Below are 13,768 nucleotides of genomic sequence, written 5' to 3'. Positions count from 1 at the left end.
CAACACTCATACATAGGCTTACTGTTCCAATTGGGATCTGTAATATTTTCTAATGTTTTGAAAGAATACTCTTCTGCTCAGCACGGCTGCATTTAAAATACTTGCCTGATTCAAGAAGGGGGCCTCTAAGTTTTTCGTTTTTAAGTAAAATTGTGCTTTGCTGGTATAGTTATATATAAGTATATAGTATAGTGGCAAGATGAAAACCACAAATTTTTGTTTCAAATTTTCACAAAGGATTTAATAATAGAATAATAATCTTAGGTTATAATAATAAAAATTACAATCCAGATTTGGTTTTCAAAGATTTGTTATAAAAACAGATGTTTTTTTCTCCCAAAATGCTATAAATCCACAACTCTTTTTTTTTTTTTTTTTTTTTCAAAATGCTATAAATCCATTGAATCAATATAAATGCTTTTCAATTTGATCCACGTTTTCTAACATTCGTCTGCCATTATATATTTGTGCAGAGAAGGGAGGCAGTTTGGAAAACGGAGAAAACATTACAGAATAACATGACGGATTTATTGCATGTTGCATTACAGACCAGACCAGATACAATAATGATTTTGGCAGAAAAAAATGCAATTTATCGCAATTTAGAACCAAACTATATATACACTCACCGGCCACTTTATTAGGTTCACCTTAATAGTACAGGGTTGGACACCCTTTTGCCTTCAGAACTGCCTTAATCCTTCATGGCATAGATTGAACAAGGTACTGGAAACATTCCTCAGAGATTTTGGTCCATATTGACATGATAGCATCACGCAGTTGCTGCAGGTTTGTCGGCTGCACATCTATAATGCGACACGACATTCTAAAGGCTCTATTGGTTTGAGATCTGGTGACTGTTGTGGCCATTTGAGTACAGTGAACATTGTCATGTTCAAGAAACCAGTCTGAGATGATTCATGCTTTATGAAATGGCGTGCTGGAAATCCTGCTGGAAATAACCATCAGAAGATGGGTAGACTGTGGTCATAAAGGGATGGACATGGTCAGCTACAATACTCAGGTAGGCTGTGGCGTTGACACGATGCTTAATTGGTACTACTACTATGCCCAAAGTGTGCCAAGAAAATATCCCCCACACCATTACACCACCACCAGCATCCTTGAACCATTGATACAAGGCAGGATGGATCCATGCTTTTATTTTGTTGACGCCAAATTCTGACCCTACCATCCGAATGTCACAGCAGAAAGCGAGACTCATCAGACCAGGCAACGTTTTTCCAATCTTTTATTGTCCAATTTTGGTGAGCCTGTGCAAATTGTAGCCTCAGTTTCCTGTTCTTAGTTGACAGGAGTGGCACACGGTGTGGTCTTCTGCTGCTGTAGCCCATCCGTCTCAAGGTTCGACGTGTTGTGCGTTCAGAGATGCTCTTCTGCATACCTTGGTTGTAACGAGTGGTTATTTGAGTAACTGTTGCCTTTCTATCAGCTCGAACCAGTCTGGCCATTCTTCTCTGACCTCTGGCATCAACAAGGCATTTGCACCCACAGAACTGCCGCTCACTGGATATTTTCTCTTTTTCGGACCATTCTCTGTGAACCCTAGAGATGGTTGTGCATGAAAATCCCAGTAGATCAGCAGTTTCTGAAACCAGTCCGTCTGGCACCAACAACCATGCCACGTTCACCAAGTCACTTAAATCATCTTTCTTCCTTATTCTGATGCTTGGTTTGAACTGCAGTGGATCGTCTTGACCATATCAACATGCCTAAATGCATTTGATGCCATTTGAATGAATTGCTGCCATGTGATTGGCTGATTAGAAATTTGCGCTAACGAGCAGTTGGACAGGTGTATATATATATGTGTGTATACAAATTGCAAAAAACATGCAACAAATATTTTTGTTTTATTTAGAGATTAAATGTAAGATATCTCTTACTGAGTCAAACATTTGCATCTTAGTCTGTATATCAAAATGTCATAGGAAGAGACACGTTTTGATCAAAGATTTTCAGTGTTTTCAGATCTTCTGGGTAAACATGATCTAAAAATACGGCTTGAATACTGAAGCGTAACCCGTGGCAGTTTTTTGGCAACACTTTAAAATACTTTGGCCCCAAAAAGTATTTGGACACCGAAGTCAGAGGTTTAGACTAAAGTTAGTTAAAAATGTATGAGTGGCATTTGTAAACAAATGCTGCAAGACCTTTCACAGCTGACTTCTCTTGTCTGGGCCATTTTTGCAGCGACTTTCTGATTGTTCGTGTTTTCCCTCAGGCTTCGCAAAAACATTTGACAACCAGAACATGTCAAAATGTGTTTGAACTCCGTTTCAAAAACTTTTGAAACGCTTTACAGGTGCAGCTCCGCACACATTTGATTTCGGCTGAGTTTGCCGTTAGCATGCTGCTAAGCTAATGGCAAAATATCCAAGATTGCGAATTTAACTTGCGCGCAAAATGTAAATATTGCACTGCTTCCATCCAATTAGTCAAAGAGAACAAAATCATTAAGTAAAACATTCTGTAAAACATTTACAGAAATATTAACTATTACCGGTTTAACCTGGCTGCCTTCTCGCTATCCCTTTACTGAGCTGGTCATTGAGTTCTTTGAAGCAAATAAAATGGCTCTTTTAAACCCCGTTTCTGTGATCGCCATTGGGAAACTACTGTTTAAATGAGCAAATTGTGCACGGTTTGTCTAAAAACATTTAAAACACCAAACAGACAAGTAAACAGCATTAAAAAAAACCTGATTTGACCACAGGGGACACATGGAAACATAGCTATTGACTGCTTAAATATATGGTAAAATAATTTTCAGTATTGAAAAGTTTCTATATACACCTGTCTGTTTAACTAAGATCATCTTAGATTTGATTTGTCGTCGTTGTTGTTGTTATTATTATTATTATTTATTTTTATTAGTTTTTTTTTTCAGCTTATCTCATCTCAAGGTAAAAGATTTTCCTGCTCTGCGAAGGCTACATGCATAGTCTGGCCAAAACTAGATATTTAGTGCGTATTTCTGTCTTGATTCAGACAAGGCGACTTTTCTCGGGAGAAATCAATATTATGGATTCGCAAGATGTTAATTTCTGGACTGGAGGCGTGTGGATTACTTATGGATTATTGTGATGTTTTCATCAGCCGTTTGAACTCTCATTGTAACGGCACCCATTCACTGCAAAGGTTCCCCTGGTGAGAAAGTGATGTAATGCTAAATTAACATTGCGATTAACCTGCAATTAAATGCCTGAAAACATCTTCAGTTCACATTAAAATATATTCTTTTAAAGCACCTAATTAGGCTAAATTGTCTTTCTTTTGCACAAGGGTATCTCTTTAAAACCTAACAAACATCTTTATGTCAAACGCTAATGTTATAGCTTAAAAATAAATGCTGCTTGTTTTGATATTGAATTATGCAATGCAAAGACATTCATGCATTTTTAACCATGGCTTATGCGTCCAAACAATTACAGTATAGGTGCCACTGCATGTCTTTTCAACTGCTGCTGAATCCCAGCGGTGATTACGGTGGGCTTTGATGAGGGTCTAGAGGAAGAGAGAATACAAGCAATACAGAATGCAGTGATGCATGCTGAAATACATGCATGCTCCCGAACTTCCAGCATTAATTGGGCTAATTTGATGCGGCCGAATGCATTTTTAGCAAGTCTTCTCATGACTTTTTAATACGAGCACCATAAAACTTGGGAAAAGAGGGGGGCTGGAATTATTTTTGTGGGTCAGAGGCAGCCTTCCTAGAGACTTCTAGAATCTACTGCGATTAATCAAGTAGGCTCGTTAAAAATAAACTGCCTGTGATGTGATGGTTCTCAACATCCACGTGATTGCTATACATTTAATTGCAAAGCAATAATCATAGACTCGGATGCTATTTATGCTGACATTGTGCTGTGGATGTATATGCTTGTGGTACAAATTTGAGGTGTCATTTACACTGCATGCATTTTTTTTGCGTTAAATTGGAAGTGCTTTTTAGAGGTTTTATTACTTTTAGCACCTGTTTTACTGTATTTTTTAGGAATGCATCAACTAAAATGTCCATATTAGCAAATCATAAATTACAAATTATATTAATAGCTAGCCATGTGGGCAGCATTGCGCACTGAATTATCAATAATCCAATAATTTGCTTTAACATTAAACGACAATAAAAAGCTAATATCTTTAACTATATTGTATGTTGTCAAATGCAAAACCAACAAGAGTACAGTAATTCACCTCATTTTGGAAACGGACTACGTTGGTTGGACTGCATTTGTTTGTGATTTGAGCTCGTTAGACTAATAACTTCTGAAACTGACTTCGATTGTTGCATTGCAAGTGTTGGATTCGCTAAAATGAACCGACTCATTCGTGTCGACATATACGTGTTTGATTTACTAAAATGACTAACTTGACTCATGACAAAAACGTACCTGTGGATTCTCCAAGACGTAAAATACGTAGGGTCACGTATGTTTCGCGCTATATTCGATGTACATCCGATGACGTATTTGTACGTTTAATGTGACGTTAATTTTGTAGGTGTCGCAATTTTTTTTGGGATCTTTTATATTCATCATGAGTCAAGCAACTGTGTACGAAAAGCTCATTTCTGTCGGAAAGTGCAATGATGTGTTAGTACGCATTTCGCGGGCCTACGTTTAATTTGTAGTTAACACTTTTCCCTGCTTTTATTTTTATTAATACCTTGGTTAATTTTCACAAAGGGTGCCGCATACATCTGATCTTTTTACGCTAACATACTCAACTATCATTAGTTTCCTATCCGATACCCCGAATCCTATTTATAGCTACACTTTGAGATCTGTCTTTAGTTCTTTGTAGATTATTTACGAATGTAAACATGACTTAAACGCTCGATGTGATGTTTTAAAAAATGCTGCAGTGGTAAATTAATCATATGAGGGGGAAGTCGTGGGGAAAAAAAAGGAAAGAAAATATATACACATAAGCCAAGAGATTAACCCTATGCAAACAACCCATGTCTTGCGCTCTTCTAATCAGATATTCAATGTTCTTTTCGATGCTCATCAGCAAATGGACCTATTCACGTATGGACCTACAATGTCTCCATAAACATGCCGGGAATTTATGAGATGAACCAATATGTTAACTTGCGGTTGCTAGCCATAAATCCAACAGAATGTGTTGACGAGTTATTATTGGAGAGAGAGGTACTGTACAGTAAGCTGCCACTGTGGGTGAACCATTTGAAATGAAAGTCGATTTGCCTGAGGGCGACATAGTCTGCAATCTCCGTCTGCAGTTACCCAGGCAGAAACCAGAGACCTCGAACTCCCACTCAGCTCACACACACACACACACACAATCAAGTTATTTTAAATAATGCAGAAATGTGTGCATATAGGGTTATGATACTCCACCGCATGTGCACATAATGTGTTTTTCTCAAGCGTCTGCATTTCGCACTTTAACTTTCTTACATCTGCACTCTTGTTTGGTGCCTGAATAGAAATTGCGACTTGACACTAGTTGGGTATATAGACACGTATTTTAAACATTACTAAAGCCAATTTTAGTTAAGCCTTCACACTTAATTATTCACACAGTAATTATTTGAAAAATGAATACTAGCAATTTTGAGACTTTGAAACTATCCCATAGTAAAATATGTCCTCAATTGAATACTGTGTAGTTTGTTTTGAAACCCCAAATGTTAAAAAAAAAAGGTCCTAAATTATCCATCAAATGTACGCTTGAATCCCAGCGAAGTAGTTGGTTTTCCGGGTATTTTTTGGCTTCTGTTTTTGAAATGCTATGAGTTTGGACCTACTGCTCCTCTGACATGCCGTTTTTCATTTACTATATAGTATGGAAATAGGCATACCCGGACGGTGTTAGAATACTGTGCACAAGCCTGACATATTTTATGATATTTTGTTGGAATTGTTTGGACAACTGTCACGTCAACAAAAATTGAACGTATCAATTCTTTACAAATACCTTTGCTCTGCAGAAAACGTTGAAAAAAACAACATACAGGTCTAGAGGGTGAGTAAATAATGACAGGCTCCTGATTTTTGGATGAGCTTTTCCTTTAACAAGCCTCTGCTGAATAGCTCTGTGGATTTGGGTGAAAACTTAAAGGAAGAAAGGGTTGAGGGAGAGAGAGAGAGAGAGAGAGAGAGAGAGAGAGAGAGAGAGGGGGAAAGACGGAAGGAGAGAGGTACGAGGAACAGGTCTTATGCCCGGGGACAATTCTTCATGGTGACAGAGAAGTAGGCCACAGCTAAAAATGAACACTTGGAGCCCGATCTCTCTTACTCACAGATAGAGGAAAACGCATTCAAGAAAATAAGTGCTTCCTCTGAGCACACAAAGGAAAAAAAACAATCATCTTCTGCAGACACAATCATTCCTTTCATCAATAGATGGGTCATTTCTGTACTCTTTGTGAACTCTGTGATAGAAAGTCACTAAGAAATGGTCGTGTTGCACATGCTTTCTGCGTTGTGTCTGATTCACCTAAAGATTTCTAGGGAACAAAAAAAAAGGATACCTGACAAAACCCTGACGTAATTTTGGAGGGAAAACAACTATACGAACCGCCAGAAAGTATTACCAATGCATTTAATAAATTGTGCCATGTTTTAAGATAATTCAGATTCAAATCGCTGACCTTTTTATGTAAGATCAATATAAAAAAAAAAAAAAACAGAAAATGTATTTACCTCACGTAATTTGAAAAAATGTAAATGTGCTGAAAATACTAGATGCAAAAGTGAACTATTATTATCTTTTTTTTTAATTCAGCATGATTTATCAAATGCATTACTAATACTTTTGCATAGTCGTTTTTCCCTCCAAAATTCTGTCAGTGAAGGTTATGTCACATATTCTAAAAGATTAAGTAATTAGATGGGAAAACATAAATTGTAATTTTTCATGTTAGAATTTCCAACGGCGCTACTTACGGTATTCAAAATTCATTCCATGTTCACTTAATCAACATGGTTCCAGTCTTTAAAATTTGTGAGTTTAATATTTTATCCGTTACAGAAACATGAAAAAGCGCTACGCAGCAGGAATGATCCGGACATTGTATGTGTGCGTTACTGCAGTACCACCTCTTATTTCGAGTTTAAAGACTTCAAGTGCAAGATTTATTTAATAGCGGCTCGCTGTAAGCAAACTCCTTGAAAGATTTACACGGCTTACATTAACACATCAGCAGAAGGCAGAAAACTTCTGTATTTCATCTCGGAGCGCCCCGGTCCCATGTATAATGCATGTTGCTTAGGTCCGAGGACTTGTTATATTGCTTTCACAGTTTATTGCTTCTCTGATCGAATACGATTACAGATGCTCCCAGTTTACATCTGCATCTCCCGGTATGGTGCGGTAATGGAATTATGCCCCTCTCTACACTACAGAACATGCTCGGTGTCACTTGCAGTTACAGCTAGCAGATTTAATTAAGAGACATAAAGGGAATGTTTCGTTTCGTTACGCTGAGGATATGGGGTGCAGTATATTCTGCGCGCAAAGTTTGGGACTTGTAATTGCTCAGGTTAAGCAGAGGGTAATTTTGCACTCCTTGCCAAGTTTGTGTTAAAGTGGCTCATTAAACGAGACAAATGTGCTTTCGGAATGAAAAGTTTGGAAGCAGCCCATTTGGTTCCCTACTTGGTGCATTTGATATGTTCGGAATGGCATACTGCTTTTGTACTATAGGTATATATTTCTTTATTTTTTTTACAGTATGCAGTGTGTGCATTATGCAAATTTTGGAATAGTATACCGGGAAGACTTTGCTAAAGCGTTTGCTTTTTTTTCAGACAGCCAAATGATAAGCATATTATAATTGCATGCTATTTTTGGAAGGCATTACATTATTAAATGATATAATGCTGCATATAAAGCACTACACTGTGCACGCAGCGCTGGGTACTGTATCCCACAATGCAATGCGCACACTCTCACAAGTGAGCCATACATAACGGCAACCGCTCGTTCAGCGCTTATTTAATTGCAAAACTACCAAACATTACCGAATTTGACGAATAAACGACCTAAATAAAAACGCTTTAATAAGCCACCAAAAATTCAAAACTCAAAACACAACAAAATGTAAACGCAATTAGACGCAAATTGACTATTTTCATGATTATAACTGCATGCGAAATGCTCAGTTTGGCATGCGTTGCTCCATACAGATGCAAATTCCTATCTGTGCATGCCGTTACTGTATATGATGCTTTTACTTTTTTCTAAATAAAAACGGCAGCGTGCAGTACATTAGTATGCCACTCTGAACAGATTCTTCTTAAGTTCGTCTCACTGTGTTGAATCATTTATTAATGGTCATTTATGGCCATGTACTCATCTGAGTTTCTGTCTCATGGCGCTTGTGGATGGATGCACATTTTGACACATCGATGGTAGAAACCACCATCTATCAGACGATTCGGCCTACTGTAATAGCTCTCAGCGGCACATTTAGATTGATGTCTGGTGCTTTTCAGAAGGGGGCAGGGAAAGTGATCAAACACATTCAATTAACAAAGGCGAGAGATTTGCCTCTCGTTGTTGGAACTAATGGTCTGGATTCTTGTCAAATATTCATGACTGTCTAACGCTCTGGTAATCTAAGTTGGGAGGACATTTATAAGTAATACGCTTTATAATTAACAACAAAGGCTTTGTGCATTTTTAATTCATTGTCGATCATTGTGGTGATTTGATTTGAAGGTTTATGACTAATTGCCGATATAATCAGTCAAACCCAGCATGTGGTTTGAGTAAGAATGTTCATTTCAAATGCATATAGTTGATTTTGTCAACATTTAAAACTGCATTAGCATATAGATGAGCTCAAAGCTAAAAGACATGGAATAACAGCCATAAAAAGCTTAGTTTGCTTCCAAATTTGCTGCAAAACACCTGTAATTTTGCAGTTCAGGTTTGCTTCGGTGAAAGTTAAATATGCAGGTAGGTTGCCATAGCCTAGAGAAAATCTTGTTAGACTTTTTTTTTTTTTCGTTGCATGCTTATATCTCTATAAGAAATCTTTGTTCTTCCTTTTTAGTTCATAAATGAAAGCTTTCCCTCCAGTCCTGGAATCAAACAAACTTTTTACCTTTTTTTTTTCTCCATTTTCATAACTGTTTCCTCTTCACTTTGGAGAACTTCTCTAGTAAGTACACAACTATATATATATATGGTTGCACTTTAGAATAGGTAACACTTGTTAACAATTAACTACGACCTTTTCCTCACTAAATTAATAATTTGCTGCTTATTAATAGCTAGTAAGGTATTTGTTAAGTTTAGGTATTGGGTAGGGATGTAGAATAAGGTCTTGAAGAGTAAGACATTAATATGTGCTTAATTAGCACTTATAAATGGCTGATATTCTAGTAATATTATATATTATAGTATATAACATGCGTTTTATATTAGCTTTTAAAGGATCTGCACATAACATAATTTATTTACAAACTACATGCATTGTAAATCATTCACTTAAATATCTAGTAAATGTAGTGTGTTTTAATACTCACACAGCAAAGCATATATTTCATTGGAAGACAGACAATTAAACATTTAGCTGCACTTTAACTTTGGCTGAAGTTAGCATTAATAATATTTTAACATTAATGTTTTAATTAATTAAAATTAATATTTTACTTCTAATTTTAATTATGTACTTTAAACAATACTTCATTTTGTATCTGAAAAAGGACACATTCAGCTGATTAAACGGACAATAAAGTCATTTGTAATGTTACAAAAGAATGTTAATGTTTAATGTTCTTGAAAAATAGTGTTCTTTTGAACCTTTTTAAGAACCCTGGCAAAAATATATTATGGTTATCACAAAAAATAAATAAGTAGGTCAACTGTTTTCAGTATTTTAAAAAATAATTAAATGTTTCTCAAGCAGCAAATCAGCATACTAGACTGATTTCTAAAAAATCATATGATACTGAAAATTGAAAGTAATGATGCTGAAAATTGAGCTTTTTCATCACAGGAATAAATTTCTACTTCACATTGTTTTACAGTTTGTTTTTTACCTTTATTTATTAAAGGAATACATTATTAAATCTTGCGAGACTTTTCACAAATGAGGGCTACCATCGAATCCAACCATCTTTGTACTGATGCTCAGTAGTTTATCCCGCATTGTGAAAGCCTTTACTCGCTCCCTTTATTGCTTCAGTCACAGTTTCTCTGAGGTTTCCTATGTCAGATCAAAGACCCCTGGACCACTGCACAGCTCACGATTTGAAGCAGAACTTCTGAGGAACCAAAGGTCTGATAAATCCCTAGGAGAGAGGTATTGTATGTAGACCCTTGGTCTAGTTGTGACAGCACAGCTCTGATCAAATGAAAGCTTCACGCGGTCTTTATCTGTAGCTGTTGCTGAGCGTCCCTCTTTGACACCCAACGCCTGACTGCGCATAAGTGGAGGGGAGCATAGAGAGGGAGGAGAGAAGAGAAAAACAGCAGGAGGAGGGTGAAATCTAACCAGACTATGTTGAGGAGCCACAGGCTGCGCACAGCACGTTGCTCTGGAGTTTGAAAGGATGAAAGGGGGAAGATTGAGATTATTGCTGCAGAGATTTCCGAGGTGAGGGCAAGTGGAAACTTATTGACTTCTTTGGCGTCAATACTGGGAAGGAGATGAGAATAAAGTGATTTTAATCCACAGGAGGCGCAGGACAGTTACTGTGGAGGAGTGCCGTGCTTTTAATCCTTCAGAAAAGAGGTCATTTTCTTATAGATAAACTTACTTTGAAATACTTTACCTTTTAAAACCCACATCAATTTTTGTGGGAGGAAGAGATCTGAGGATTCGATCGGATTTGAGACTCCGGGGCTTCAAAGACATCTTCTGCTGCAATTTTTCTCAGAAAAACATGCATAGGTAAACCACATGCAGACTTGGTATTCTGTGCAATCTGGAATCACGAACCTCGTAGGAGAAGCATGTCAGCTGTAGCCTCGCGTGCGGCGCTCGGAGGAATAGTGCTGGGAACGAATTCACTCCTGGCATAAAATGAGAAATTTATCACAGCCGATCATTCCTGACCCACTCTTTCAGAGAGCATGTGGCTTATTTCGCCTTCTCCTCTCGCTTTTGAAGCCGTGAGACTCTTCTTTGGAAAATAAGAGCCGGTGGTTGTGCTTACAGACCGGGAGAACTGAAATATTTAAGACTCTGGCTGTGAACGATGCAATTAACGATTAATGAAAACCGAAGCGGCTGTGATCAGTATGCATAGGTTGCCTACGTTCACTCGGAGAACTGTGGGAGTGAGTTAAGGCGAGAGGACTAATGACTGACAGCGGAAACAGGTTTGCTGTGAGGTACTTCGGAGTACATAATGTGCATTAGCTTGTTTGCTTCTAGCTGAATTTAGAAACAGCAAGTGGGGCTCATTCTTGATCTTGCTTCCTCATTATTTCTTCCTCAGTTCGAGGAACAGGTTGCTGTTGCTATTAAGCAGATTTAGATTAACTGCTGTTTCCAGGACTGCTGTGCCTTTGGGATGAACAGTTAAGGCAACTCATATGGGTCTACAAAACTCAGTTTGTTAGAGCATTCAGCCACCCATAATTTTTATCTCGTCTCTCATATTCAACATGGTCCCACCGCCCCCTTCCAACAAGCCACACGTTTGCCTTTCGTGTGTGCTTATCATGAGTAGCATGGCGCTGCTGGACGCCTACCTTGTAGAGCAAAATCAAGGTCCAAGGAAGGTGGGTGTCTGCATCATGGTGATGGTAGGGGACGTGTGTTTCCTCATCGTTCTGCGGTACATTGCGGTATGGGTCGGCGCCGAAGTACGAACTGCTAAACGCGGCTACGCCATGATCCTCTGGTTCTTCTACGTCTTTGTGCTGGAGATCAAGGTATACTTTGTTTACCAGAACTACAAGGCAGAAGGCGAGAGAGCGGATGCTCTTACCTGCAAGGCATTGACGGTGCTTCTTTCAGTGTTCGTGCCGGGACTTTACGTTACGCTGGCAGCCATCGATCACATGGAATACGTTCGTCCCCTCAAGAAGAGGGAGGAGTTGAGGAGTCGGCTGTTCTGGGTTGTGGTGGATCTTCTCGACATCTTGGACATTCAGGCCAGCCTATGGGAGCCTCAGAGAAAAGGGCTCCCTCTATGGGTGGAGGGCCTTACTTTTTTCTACTGCTACATATTACTTCTGATACTGCCGTGTGTGTCGCTAAGTGAAATTAGCATGCAAGGTGTGAACATTGTGCCGCACAAGATGTTGTTGTATCCCATTCTCAGTTTGGTCGCCATTAACTTTATTACCATTTTTATACGGGGAGGAAATATGGTGTTTTATAGGGACATCCGAGTGTCTGGAATACTCATGGGTAAGAACGTCCTCGCCATTGTCCTCAAGATGTGCAGCTTCGTGCAGTACCGGAGACACCTGCAGGAGGCGCCAACACCCTCTCTCGCTCCGGAACTACAGAGAGACGCAGTGCCACAAAGTTCTCGAGGGGGAATGCCAGTCGTCATGCCAATGCCTGTAACCATGCCAACTCCGCAGGTAGTCATACAAGATCTCACCACACTTCCAGAAGAGCCTGAACTAGAGGAAACATGACAAATGCCCGAAAGGGTACTTGGACAATGCACAACATGAACTGCTTTGAGATTTTTTTGTCCTAATGTTAACCTGGGTGTACACTGTACGATTTCCTACTTTAAGAATGTTTCTTAACAGATTGTATGATGATGTTAATGATTGGATACATATTAGAACGTTCTGCGCATAGGTCAGACATTTAGCTGCATTGACCGGGCATTTTAAAGCACCACTTAATCATCTTAAGTGTCCCTTTTTTTCTCTGTAGAAATAGCTAAACATCCTTAAAATAAAATCAATTTAGACTACTAAAAAGGATTTTTTTATATTCCGAACATTAATCTTTCCACGCCGTTAAATTACTTTAACAGGTTAATGGCAAATAAATGTAATTAATAAAATAAGTCCACATACCATTGTCACTTTGAGAGTCTCACACAAAGGGAGTTTCCGACGACAAAAAAGGTGGCAAGATTCATACAGTGTGCACCCAGTTTTAATGAAAAAAAAAAAGTATTAAAATCGTTGATGAAATGAGTTGTTTATGTAATGAAGACACAAGGCAGCTGTGGCTCTGGGGTCAATTCGAAATCTTTAATTCTGGAATGTAGTAGTTTATGAACGTCATTAATTAACAAGTGGAATGCCAAGCAAATAACACTTCAAAGAACTCTCAGTGACCGATGATTGTACAATCACAGACAGCTGCGAATATATCATCTATTTTCGTTTTCATGGTGGGTGTTATAAATGTGGTGCATCATACAGTATTTTTGCAGTTATTTAATAACTATGGTGAAAAGTTGTGTTTCGGAACAAATCATACTATAATTCCTTTCATTCCTTATCTTATTACAATGTGAATGATTTATATTTGATGGAATTATGCTTCATAAATTCTTTGTTTGGATGTTTTATGAGAACCAAATGAATGATATTTTATTAAAACAATGTTTTTGTTGATATCTGACATAGTTTTTTTTCTCTCTCTCTTTTTTGCTGTTGCTATGCCACCTAGCAGTGCACCTAGCAACCTGTTTAGAACTCATCCTTTGTTCTTTTTGAGCAACATTACAAGTTTGCTAAAAGCACAAACATGCCCAAAGTGCAAATCGCAATCATATTATTCAGTATGATTATTCTGTTCTTAAGGCTCTGAACTCTTATCTCGTCGGTTCAA

The 13,768-nt window shown here is 38.1% G+C and overlaps 1 protein-coding gene across 1 annotated transcript; it reads left to right on the top strand.

Moving 5' to 3' along the window:
• The first annotated feature begins 6,715 nt into the window (after positions 1-6,715).
• Positions 6,716-13,552, top strand: tmem264 (transmembrane protein 264). The gene has a single exon (XM_043222278.1). It carries the CDS (start codon positions 11,620-11,622, stop codon positions 12,604-12,606), a length of 987 nt encoding a protein of 328 aa, XP_043078213.1. The 5' UTR covers positions 6,716-11,619; the 3' UTR covers positions 12,607-13,552.
• The last annotated feature ends 216 nt before the right edge of the window (positions 13,553-13,768 follow it).

The sequence above is a fragment of the Puntigrus tetrazona genome, chromosome 22 (assembly GCF_018831695.1).
Source record: "Puntigrus tetrazona isolate hp1 chromosome 22, ASM1883169v1, whole genome shotgun sequence".
Classification (NCBI taxonomy): Eukaryota; Metazoa; Chordata; class Actinopteri; order Cypriniformes; family Cyprinidae; genus Puntigrus; species Puntigrus tetrazona.
The sequence above is the reverse complement of the archived record's forward strand: the minus strand, read 5'-3'. Positions and strand labels throughout refer to the sequence as shown.